Source organism: Pseudochaenichthys georgianus, chromosome 17 (genome assembly GCF_902827115.2).
Source record: "Pseudochaenichthys georgianus chromosome 17, fPseGeo1.2, whole genome shotgun sequence".
NCBI lineage: Eukaryota > Metazoa > Chordata > Actinopteri > Perciformes > Channichthyidae > Pseudochaenichthys > Pseudochaenichthys georgianus.
The window spans coordinates 4,955,854-4,968,640 of NC_047519.1; the positions used below are offsets into that span (position 1 = coordinate 4,955,854).

The window sequence follows — 12,787 nt, forward strand, 5'->3', positions numbered from 1 at the left end:
CCGCTTTCTGTAGCCTACTGTTAGACGGGGCGGGACGTGTAGCACAGTGGCAGGTTGGGAAGCAAAACTTGGTTCCGAGTAGGAACAAATAACAATTGTCTGGTCGCGGGATTAATAAGAGTTGTGAGGACAGAAAGCGAGGCAAGCCCTGTGGACCGCAGCTCTCTCTCTCTATGCTCCGTATCAGCTGATCGCTGCACGGTGCAGCTCAGCGTCTCTCTCTCTCTCTCTCTACACACAGCGGCTCCGCTGCCCGTTTAACAGCCTCATCTTTGTCAAACTTTCTTATGTTCCTTATCTAACACGTATACAAATGAAAATGAAACTTATGCTCGTCACCCTCTCCCTCCGGTCCACATTAATACAAATGACCCCAATACGTATGATTGTAAAAGATTGTAAAGATCTTAAAATCAATACAAATGTATTTATTATAAACGTTAGTCCTTAACATCTATCACTGTGTATATCACCATTCAAACATCTTTTAAAAGTTGAACAAACCCCACACAGCTCAGTGAAATCTTGACTTTATTTGATCATTTTAGTAAAAACTAACGTTCATATTTCTCTTTTTGATTATAATACTGATGAACGTTCAAAACAAAGCACTTTGGCAACTTACCACATACGTTTTAAAATGCTCAATAAGCACCGTAACTTTCATGATATAATTTCTCCATCATAATCGTTTGTTTCCGTGAACGGCCGAATGTTGTGTGACGCAAATGCTGCGGCTGCAAGGCATTGTGGGGCAGCATTTTCTCCTCTCCTTTCGGTGAGGGAGGTCCAGTGGTTCCTAAGCTAAAGGAGGTTATAAAGGAAGTTTAAAACCTCCTTTCCTATCATTCTAGAGAATTCGAACGGCACTTATCATGGCTGCCACTGAGGGACTTCCGGGTCATTTCACTCGGTTAGGAAGGTTCCTAAGCTAAATGGACTATTCGACTTCAGCCCGTGTTTTTGTTTTACAACAAATGGCGAAGCAAATTAAGTTGTTTGACTGTGGGGTAAAAAGTTCAGCCAACACCTTAACTTCCCAAACGAATGTTCAAAGTGATTCAACAAAGCACAAGGTGAACCTGAACGAAAAGCAAAGAGGAAATGTGTAAAATCTTGGGAAGCGAAATATAAGGTGACTACAAATAGCAACCGTATTTTCAGTTTTGGCAACCAAAAGCTGATGCCTGGTTGCCAGCCTGGCAACCGCATTTAAAAGTTAGCCTTGAGCCCTGGGAAGGAAGACTTTTTTTAAATCGACTTCGGTTCGAAATCGGTTTTGTCTCCGTTTCGTCTCCGTGTGGACGGGGCCGAAAAGCACAAGTAACCAGGTGGCTAAATGATGCATAAGTAAGTAGAATGCATATTCAAACACACAATTCATTAGACTGAGATTTAATTTGAAGAATTCTCCAATGCAGAAAACCGATAGGGAAATAAGTAATCATCACTAATCTAAATGTTTATGCTGGATCATTTCAGTCATAAAACAATTATTTTTATTTCGAACAAATGGTCCTTTTAAAATATTTTTTAGCATAGATTTAAAGATTAATCTAATTTAATGATCTAATATATAGGGAAATACTGAAAGAACTGTACGTTAATTGCGAAAAACAATTCTGCAAATAGAGTAACCTGAAAGCAATATTTCAGATAATGTATATGTATAATGAGCAGCAAGTTCACCTCTGGTTCTCACTGAAATGAGTCCAGGTTCACCACACAACGAGGCCATCTGTTTCTTAATGAGAGCATCAGACTAGAGTTAGGGCACTTCCTGCTGCAGGCTGCGTGTGATTGGTCCATTTCATGCATGAACTCATAGCCGATGTTTTCCAGACCAATTCTATCAAATGCTGCTTCTCAAACAATGTATACATTTTTAACAAAACTGCACACCTATTCCACATTTAAACTCTAATATATGCGCAATGAGTCTTGAAAATAATGATCACACCACCAACTGCAGATTAAAACTTAAGTAACGAGCCTGTCTTGAAAATGTAAGAAGTAGAAAGTGCAGGTATTTGTATTAAAAAAAAAATCTACTTCAGTAAAGTAACAAAGTGTTTCTAATTCACTGCTTCCAACCTCTGGTTCTGACCATGCAGTTTTGCCTTGCCATGTCTGAATCAAGTATTTAAATAAAGGCCGTTTATGTTGGGCATCTGTGTTCTGAATTTGGTTCCATCTTTTTACAACCTCGATCCTCTTTCAGTGTTGAACAATTACACACCAAAGCACATGTATTGTATGTGTACACCTGCTTGGTATTAAACCTGATGCTGACAATGTAAGGGGAAAAGGACACAGAGTGAAACCTTACTTGAGAGTGGTCATCTCGGTGAGGGAGGGCTGTGTGGCCTTCAGGTAGCTGGCCCGGCGGGCCTGCACCTTGGGGAGGGGCTTGGTGAGACTCTCCTCAGAGTCTCCGCTGTCATCCTCCGCCATGGCTTTGACGTAGCTGCCGCTCCTCATCCTCCGACACGGGATGTCGTCCTCCTTCCCCAGCGGAGAGAAGCCGCTCCACTCGTCCTGAGGGACCTGCGGCCCGGGTGCAAAGGTCAGAGAAACACAGTCAGAGTCCACTCCATTGCTGTCGGAGTCCCAGCCACCAAACTGGCTAGCTAAACTGTCCTGATGGTACATGGAAGCTACGGAAACAGAGCTAGCATGCTGGACAACAACACACACGATACACAGCTAGCATCCACAGACTGGACTAAAGTGATGGCTGGCATATCTTTGAATCCACCACTCTTTCACACTCATGCATCCGTGCACAGCGTTCACACCGATGTGGTGCAGGCTGTCGGCTCATTAGCACGAACAGTTTGTGAATGTGCTCGAGTCAGGAGGACATTTCTCTCTGGCTAATTCATACATCTGCTATTCAGGAGCTCAGAACACAGAACTGTGTCAAAACAAGAGCACAGGATGTGTGTGAGCATTCATGTGTGTGTGTGTTTATGGTATGTCTGCACTGATCTGACCCCAGGGCCCCTTTGGTAGTTGAGAAATAAAGTAGTTGGTAACCTACTGACTGGTTTGACTGACAATATTGCACAACGATAAATAAATGAACTGAATAAAATCCTATCTAAAAAATAACATACAGATATGTGGTGCATGAATGAGTCCTAATACACAGAAATGAGTTAGCATTTTAAAACGTCTGGTTCCATAGTCTCGCAGTCAACATCTTATTGAATTTGTTTTGGTAAGATGACTGAAATAAGGTCTGGGGTTATTGACATAGTATATGTCAGTAAATACTCCAGTGGTGGTTTACACCCCAACAAAGATTCTATGTATCATAATAACAGCGGTTGCTACATGAGACGTACATTAGCGGCCTTTAGCTTAGCGGTGGTGATGCCCAGCCATGTGACCGTCATGTTGTTCTTTATAGCCAAACATTAGCTTTTTTTTTTAAGCTTCAAAATTCAAAAAAGTGGTGTTAATATGTGGATATTATCCTGCTAAATAAAACATTTAAGTATCATGACAAAGACCTTCTGCAAATTGCTTTCTGTGGAGGGACCACTCGTGATGCTAACTTCAGGGACAGCCTCCCACAATAGAACATCACTGCACCACTCTATAACATTCACATTTTAAAGAACAAAAAATGGAAGCAAATAGATGTAATAGTGTGTTAAAGGTCCCATGTCATGGCCATTTCTACGGATCATAAATCATAATTCCATTGTTGAGGTCTACTAGAATAGATGTACATTGTTCAATGTTCCAAACTAACATTGGTTTCTCATACAGCATCTCTGTATAGCATGTGTATTCACTCTCTGTCCTACAAGGCTTGTTGGAGCTCCTGCCCCCCTCCCTATGAGCCCACTGTGCTCTGATTGGTCAGCTCGCCCACTCTGTTCTGATGGGTCCACCACCGTTACAGCTAGAGATGTCCCGATCCGATCACGTGATCGGGGATCGGATGCGATCACGTGATTTAACAGATCGGAATCGGGAGAAAAAAAATCCAGGATCGGGAATCTTTTTTTTTTCTTTTTTATAAAATAGTTTTATTATTTTATTTAATGTTACAAAACAAAGATGACCATGTTCACGTCTTAAAGTAATCCGGAGGACTTAGTTTTAGTTTAAAATTACACAACATCATGTATAACATTGCTTTCTTTGGGCTTGTTTTCATAGACCTTGTTGCTTATTTCTCTCAAATCTGGCAACAGAGTGGGCGCAGTGTCTAATAGTAGCAGTAAGCTAACGAGAGGCTACGTTCAGCTGGTGACTCGGGAGTCGGGACAGAGCAAATGTCAGGAGTTTGGAAGTATTATAAAATTGAAAGCGAAGGCAGTGTAACAGCCAGATGCAATGTTTGCAAGGCAGAGGTTCCGCGTGGTGGAGAGAACAGAGCTACGTTCAACACGACCAATCTAACACGCTACCTGAGAAACAAACACCAACAACAACACGACGAGTACACAGCGGCCACTCAGGTAACGGCACTGAAACAACCGACACTTTCAGAGACTTTTAAAAGGAAAGAGAAACTGCCCCAGAACAGTGAAAAGGCCAAAAAACAGCCAAGATAGCTGAATTCATCGCGTTGGATGACCAGCCGTTATCTGTTACCTTTTTTCTCTCTTAAAGATCGGATCGGGAACAATCGGTATTGGCAGATTGTCAAAATCAAATGATCGGGAGCAAAAAAAGGTGATCGGGACATCCCTAGCGGAACATCAGTGATTATGTGTTACCATGGGGCGGTGGCGAAGTAGATAGGGACTTGGCTTGGCAACTGGAAGGTCACCAGTTCAAGTCCCGGCAAGACCAAGTGCTACCGAGGTGTCCCTGAGCAAGGCACCGTTCCCCACACTGCTCCCCGGGCGCCGTTCAAAATGGTAGCCCACTGCTCCTAACACTAGGATGGGTCAAATGCAGAGAAACAATTTCCCCACGGGGATTAATAAAGTAAATCCAATCTAATGGCGTTAGCAACCAGAAAATGACACCAGTAATGACAAACAGATGAGAATGCTGCGTGGGGTCTGGGTGCCTTGTTGGCGGGACGTTGCGGGCTCGCTGCTGCGAGGAGCGGACAGTGTCTGAGCTGGGTTAATTTCCTGCTTGCTGCGTGGGGTCTGTGAGACAGCGAGACATCGCGAAGGGACGCGGGAAGGAGGGGGTGCTGAGGGGGCTGCAGCACCCCCATCTGCGAGGCTCCACTAGTACCCGAATCTCGTGTGTGTGTGTGTGGAGCTCCCAATGAGGCGTTCTGGGGCAGCATAGACAGGTATTTTCTGTGTTAGAATTGTATTCGCTACAGTGTGTACTTTGAGGGTTTGTGACTCTGTAGACCGTATACATGCAGAAAAAGCTTCATAACACAAGGGGACGGGTAATAACCGGAAAAGCATGACCTGGGACCTTTAATGTTTTTCAGTGGTAAATAATTCCTTTTCTCACATCCCTCTATTGGTATCAGATCAGATCGTTTTGGTTTTATCTCAGATGTGTGCCTCTACCCAAATTCAATGGAGGTGAATTACATATAGTCTGTGCTACTGAATGCATCAAGTTGCACCTACTAAAATGCAACAAAACCCCTCCATCACTACAGTCACAACACTGTCTAACAATCTGAGGTAATAAAGTGTTTACAGACATTTAAGAACATTTAAATCTTGTTTTCAAAAATCAAATACTTCTAAAACTACTATGGAAACATGCTCTTGGGCTTTATTGAGAAATATAGAATACAAATAGACTGTGCATATGTTATCTATTCATAAACATTTCCTTTTCTATATTTATATTGCCAATCAATCAAAAAACAACACTACAGTGTTGTCACTAATTACACAGTCATTGCAGCTTGTATGTCTCTCTATAAAAAGAGATGGGAGGCAGTTCATTGGTGCAAATGTCTTATACATTATTATAATAACTTTTTTCAGAGTTGACAGACATAAATGAAATGTCCTTTAGAAATCTGAGAAAAAATACTTTACAAATGTATCAGTCCCTACAATACCATATAAAAAGTAATACATATTTCACATAAAAGCAATTCAATGTTATGAGAGAATAAACTAGATTATAATCCCTTGAATATTCTAGTAATATTATAAAGGGAATACATTAAGTACAAAGTGATCTTGAAGGCTGGATCAGCAATCATTAAGAATGACTTTATTAGATTGTCTTCATTTTCTGCTTTCCTATTATGGAGGATAATATTGGCTAATAAATCTACATCTTCAGCTTCAAACAGGTCTGACCTGCCTTGGTCCTCCCTGACAGTGAACGTGTTGACTCCATTCAGCCGGGTTACTGACCTGACGAAGGGCAGCAGGACCCTGAAGAGGCTGACCTGTCAACCATGTCTCCTAAAAATGACGTTCCCACAGAACTAAACTGCATTCTCAATTACGTTTAGCTAGAAATGTATTTTCTCCCACGTTACGTTTGTTTTGGGCGTAACTCAAATACGTTTACTTTCTACATATCTTTGCCATTTATTGTCTTGCTTATAATAATGATAATAGTAATTTATTAATATAATTTTAGAGCAAACGTATTTTCGGGGTGGCGGCTCACTGTTGTTCAGTTTACCAAATCCGTTATTATGCTGGCTAATGGGTAAATAATCACAATATTGTTTGTAGTCGTTTCATACTGCATTCTCAATTGCGTTTAGCTAGAAACGTATTTTCTCCGCAACAAGTCCTCCAACTCATACGACCAAATAAGTCGATTGTTCAAGCAGCTTATTACGACCTATAATCATGTTTTAAAGTTTTCGACCTCTAGTGCTCCCGTTGACTGCAAACGCTCCGGTGGGTCGTATATTCACAAATAACCCCCTCTGGAAAATCCTAAATTGTAGGATAGTTTGGCCATTAAAATGCTTTTTGATTAGATTTCTAGCGAGAAGTGTATATTGTACTTTTAGAATCCACGTCCAGTGGATGTGTAGGATCTATAGTTTGATAGATATTACGAAGATGACTTGAGGTCTCGCCAGGAGAACGTCAATATACTACGTCTTTCCCCCTATTCATTTCTATTGACGGCAGCGCCCATGTAAAGTTAGCGTCAACCCTCACGGGGTGAAAACAGTATTTCCGGTCTTGATGTTTTCATAGTAAAACCGGAAGTATTCCCATCACTGTCAAATTATTTGACAGTGATATCTGCACTACTCATCAACTAAAAAACATCAGTTTATCCTTGTTAATTACACAACATTGATTGGTTTAAATTGTGTACAATGCTTTTGTGTTTTTAACCTTCGATTCGGAGAAACAAATAGTTTTTTCGGAGTTTAGGATGGCCGAAGACACTACACTACCCATAATCCTCAGCTATTGTTTGGACCACACCAGTCCCTTTGCTTGACAAACCCTGTGATTAGTCCTCAAGCTCTGTGATTGGATGTTGGAGTGGCAATGCGCCAAGGTTACGCCGAGCGTCAAACAGCACTTTGAAATGGAAAGAAAGCCGCCATGGCAGACTATCCAAAACAGGATTCGAACTAGGCCATCCCACCCCCCAGAACTACACATGCGGGCCAGAGCCCTGATGCTCGCTATTTGTGTGTTTCATGTGTTATGGCACGTCTCTACTGGGAATTGTAGTTCTAAAAGACGTTTTCGTATTTCCCACAATTAGAAGTTGCCAGTATTAAACTGTGTACACCCCTGGAGGTTTAGGGGATGGGAAACACATTGGTTTCATCACATTTAAAACATGTAATTAATAAATGGGTGAAAATTGTTGTGTCCCTAATGGACAGCATTATATACCCACATGCCAGCTAAGGTCAGAAGAGCTTTATTTACCAGCTGGTCTTATGTATGTGACCCCTCCTGTTGTTCATTGATAAGCCTGAAAAATGCACTTATCAAGGTTCAACTTGGCAAATATGGCATAGCCATCGATCATCTTAACATAAGATAGGATAAGATATACTTTATTGATCCCAAGTTGGGAAATGTTTTTGTTACAGCAGCATGTACAACATGCAATTTATTGTTACTTTGTAATTCTACTCCACTACACTTCAGAGGTTAACCTGGTATTTTTACTCCACTACATTTATTTGAGTTACTTTGCAGATTCTGATTAATGATGTGAAATATAAACAAACCCTTAAATCAGAGTAAAATTCAGTGAAGGTGATTGTCAAGTGCCAACAATCAGGCAGTGGCGTTTTCTCCCGGAGGCCAAGGGAAGCCAGGCTTCCCCTGTTTTTTCGGATTGTAGTTATAATTTTAATAAATAAATAAAAACACTTTGTTTAGTTTCGGAAATTCTTTGTTGTGTGTTGCTGCCGGCCCGTCTCTCCCCCATTCTCATTGAGTATTTTACAAAGAGTGAAACAGCGCCTCTCTAGATGTTATGGTGAAACAGTAGATTGCACTCACTGTTGGAGGGGAGGCCAGCCGAAATTGGCTTCCCTTGGTGAAAAGAAATGGAGGGATTGACCAATCAGATGAGGCTCACGTCATGCCCCTGCCAACCTGTGATTGGTCAGGGCCATGCCAAGGGAAGCCAGAGGCGGCTGGCTTCCCTTGCCTCACAATCCAATCAAATCGCATCAACTTAGTGTTGCAGTGACGCGTCCTAAAACCCGGAAGTAAGCTGCGCTCGGTTTCCCTCGACAGCAATGGGATTTCTCCATAGGATTTTGGAAAATAGCTCGAAATAAAGTCAGTGGAAAACGAACCTGTTAGATAAATGCACGTTTTGTTCAGCCGGATAATATCCACATGTCTACCCTACTTTTATAATTTTCAAATCATAAATCTAATCGATAGAAGATAGATAGCGCCACTGCACCACCGTTAGAAAGTAGCAAGCAACTGAAGCAAGTGCAATTATGGAAGGTGGAGATTTGGAGTATTTCATCAAAAATAATCGTACTAAACTTCCGCTACAGCAGCAACAACAAATACAATCTGATGACAGGCCGATGCCCAAACAGGAGCTGTGTATAGCGAGGAAAAAAGGAGCGAATCGGACGTGAAACGTTAAAGGTCTCCTGATTTAGTTTATTAATGAATGCTAGTTTCGACTGGAGAGTGCGTGCGGACGTGTCCGTTAGATAACAGGCTAACAGTCCTGCATCTGTATGATAAAAATGTGTGTAAAATGATACCGGGTGCTGTAATCACTCATCTGGTTACGTTATACATTGACCACCACACCCCCGACCCAAAAGAAAGGACGTATTATTGGCTTCCCCTCATGTTTTCCCCACGCCACGCTACTGCAATCAGGAGAGATATTTGATAGTTGGTGCTTGAAAAGACTAAACATTTATCTGCAGATCTCTATAAAGTATATTCATTACTCGTTATTCTCTACTAACAGTTGCATTACAAGACATCTATCAATATGTGTATACCTCCACCATTAAACCGTCATATTTTGCACATTTCTTATTCTATCTACATATAAGAGTATCATTAATATGTATAATATCAGTTAAAATAAGTGCTTCAACATTAACATTGTAAGAAAGTTGATTGTCGAATCCCAAAACAAACTATGCAATATATTAGACGTTAAGTACTTTGTCAGGCTTAATATTTATCTGTAGATAGATACCCCCAAAGCTTTTTTCTTATTTAAAAGAAGACCTTAATTTAAAGTATTCTTTAATGTTTAAATAAAGCCTAATTAGTTTGTCTGTTTTGCACATCCTCCTATTACTATCTTTGTACAGCCGGCACTTAACAGTTTTATTGTAGAGATCACTTACAGTATCTTCTTGATTTTTTATATTCTATATTTCTATCATTGACCTTCTACTTTCCCCCTATGAAAGTATGTACTCTTAATATTTAAAATGTTTCATAAAATACAACATATCCAACAAAAACATGCAGCAAAGATTAGCAACACAACCCCTACCTGCATTGCAATTACTCTAAACGTGTAATAACGTGATTTAACCACTAGGTGGTGCGGGTTAAAAAACTGTCAAGTTTACAGGTGAATAATGAATAGTTGGTTGAAAGTTCTGATGTTCAATATTGTAAATAGTGAGATTTTCCAGTTTCTTATATTTATATATATAGTTTGTCGAAAAAAACATGTTTGTAACAAATTGTTGGTTGAAAAAAAAAGTTATAATGCTCAATTTGTATTTGTACACATCACATGCTCCTTGGAATGTAATATGAAGTCATTATTCAGTCCTAACGTATCTCAGTCCCTGCTGTGGGGAAAGTAGAGTGATACACACCTATTTTACTAAATATTTATTTTCCTTTTAGACATGAATTACACATTTATATACAGTGTAATTCATATATTTCACTACTTTTGTAAGTTTGTAAGTCTAAGACTTTGGTAACACCAAACCGACAGAAAATATGGTCTTAACATGACCCAGTGGTCTAGTTAATAAAACATAATAACATCAAACATAATATTACTATTAACTTATTTGTAACATCTTCAGGAACTACCTTTCCAACTCCTCAACAGTTGCCTGTCTTTGACTGTTCCAGGTGTACACAGGTTCATGGTACAACGCATTAGCTTCAAATCCAGAGAGAGACACCAGAAACTCTATTTGTCTACAATGCCATAATAACTTTTTCATTATTAGTGTAGGACACTTGTGTACGTATAACATCTGAAGATGTGTAGTTTTATTCATGTTTTCACATAATTGTACAGGATATTGCTATACTATTTCACATATTGTAGTCCTACACATTAATATCTGATTTGTAAAACATCACAGACAGAAAGGTATATCTGTCATTTAATGGTCAGCTATTGAAGTTCTGATTCCATAGATGTGTCTCCCATCCCCCAAAACCCCTGACATGCTCTCAACTCAGTATTTACATTCTTTAATTCAAAGAATTATCTACCAATTGGATCAAATATAAAAGTCAGCCGAATTAGTGTTGATACTGCAAGGAGACGTATTGTGTGAACATAAATGTAAGATGTTGTTTAATGGCTGATATATTTATGATCCACGTCACGTTTTCAGTTCTTCCAGTTTGTCCAGAAGTCTTCTCATCAGGGCTCTATACATAAATATCTACGGCAGATATGTAATATTTAATGCAGCCGAACCGTGTATTACAATGCCGTTATGTGATGACTTTCAAAGGGAAAAGCAAGCACACTCGGAATAAAGTATTATTTTCTTTAAATGTTTTCGGATTTCAAATCGCATAAACACCATATCCCAACGTGCATTGCGGCTAAAACATCCAATCACCGATCTTCAATGATAGCTGAGGATTATAGTAGTAGTTCGATGTTTTAGCCTATCAAAACCTCTGAAAAAAGAAATGTGTCTCTCACAATCGAAAGGGAAAAACACAAAAGCAGTGTACACAATTTAAACCAATCAATGTTGTGTAATTAAAAAGGATAAACAAGGGTGTTGTTTAGTTGATGAGTACTGCAGATATCACTGTCCAAACATCTGACATTGAGGGGAATACGGTTTTATTATGAAAACTGAGGGTTGACGCTAACTGTATATGGACGCTGCCGTGAATAGAAATGAATAGGGGGGAAGGCGTAGTATATACACGTTCTCCTGGCGAGACCTCAAATCATCTTCGTAATATCTATCAAACTATAGATCCTACACATCCACTGGACGTGGATTCTAAACGTACAATATACACTTCTCGCTAGAAATCTAATCAAAAAGCATTTTAATGGCCAAACTATCCTACAATTTAGGATTTTCCAGAGGGGGTTATTTGTGAACATACGACCCACCGGAGCGTTTGCAGTCAACGGGAGCACTAGAGGTCGAACACTTTAAAAACGCGATTATAGGTCGTAATAAGCTGCTAGAACAATCAACCTATTTGGTTGTATGAGTTGGACGACTTGTTGCGGAGAAAATACGCAATTGAGAATGCAGTATGAAACGACTACAAACAATATTGTGATTATTTACCCATTAGCCAGCATAATAACGTATTTGGTAAGCATAACACCTTTTATTTCATATTCTATAATGATACAACACTTTTACAATAGGAACTCTGCACAATGACTTATTTTACTCTTTACATGGAGTACATTTGGCTGATGGTACTTTTACTTGAGTAACATTTTGAACTCACGACTTTGAGCTGTAATGGAGTATTTTTTGATTTAGTCGATAGATGGATTAGTACTTTATTAATCCCATGATTTAGTGAGGGTAAAGTAAGTAGGGGATCTGAGCTATTCTTCCACCACTGATGCCTTGTTTGAACGGATGCTTCATCCAAACAAATTATCATTTGTATATTAATAACTCACCCCGTTTGTGTTTAAACTATTCAAGAAAACCCTTTTCCCATGTACATAGAAGTAAACAGGAAATAAAGCCTGAATAGATGTTTAAAGAAAATAGTGCAGCTTTTAACAACAATACAACTGTATCGAACTGCAGCTCAGAAAACTGCAGTGCAGTCCAATTCTCAGTACTTCACAAACACATGTTTTTATATAATCCCTCTCTCCCCTAAACACCGTGTCAAAGACCTCATGACATGTTGTCTTGAGACCATAACATCTGTCATGGAGGTCGAGGAGAAGTGCTTGGAGAAAAGAGATAGGTTTGGATATAATAGTATGTTTCTGTCAGGAAGGTTAAATGCCCCTGAGTGTCAGCTATGATAACAGCTGTTAGAACTCTCTAAAGCATAGGTATGTAGCCTCAATGCCTCCTTCATCTTAGGAGACACTGGACTATCCTTTACAAAGGAAAGGAGAACTTGATGTCCCACGACATCTACAGGGACGCACCAATCTGAAAACA

At 39.8% G+C, this 12,787-nt stretch overlaps 1 protein-coding gene across 4 annotated transcripts in view; it reads right to left on the reverse strand.

The window, feature by feature from the left end:
* Positions 1-12,787, reverse strand: part of LOC117462483 (disks large-associated protein 1-like) — a 287,620-nt gene that overhangs the window by 150,546 nt on the left and 124,287 nt on the right. For all 4 annotated transcript variants that reach the window (XM_071206261.1, XM_071206263.1, XM_071206262.1 and 1 more), the window contains one exon: positions 2,330-2,547. In XM_071206261.1, the coding sequence (XP_071062362.1) occupies positions 2,330-2,547 (218 nt within the window). The remainder of the gene's footprint in view (positions 1-2,329; positions 2,548-12,787) is intronic.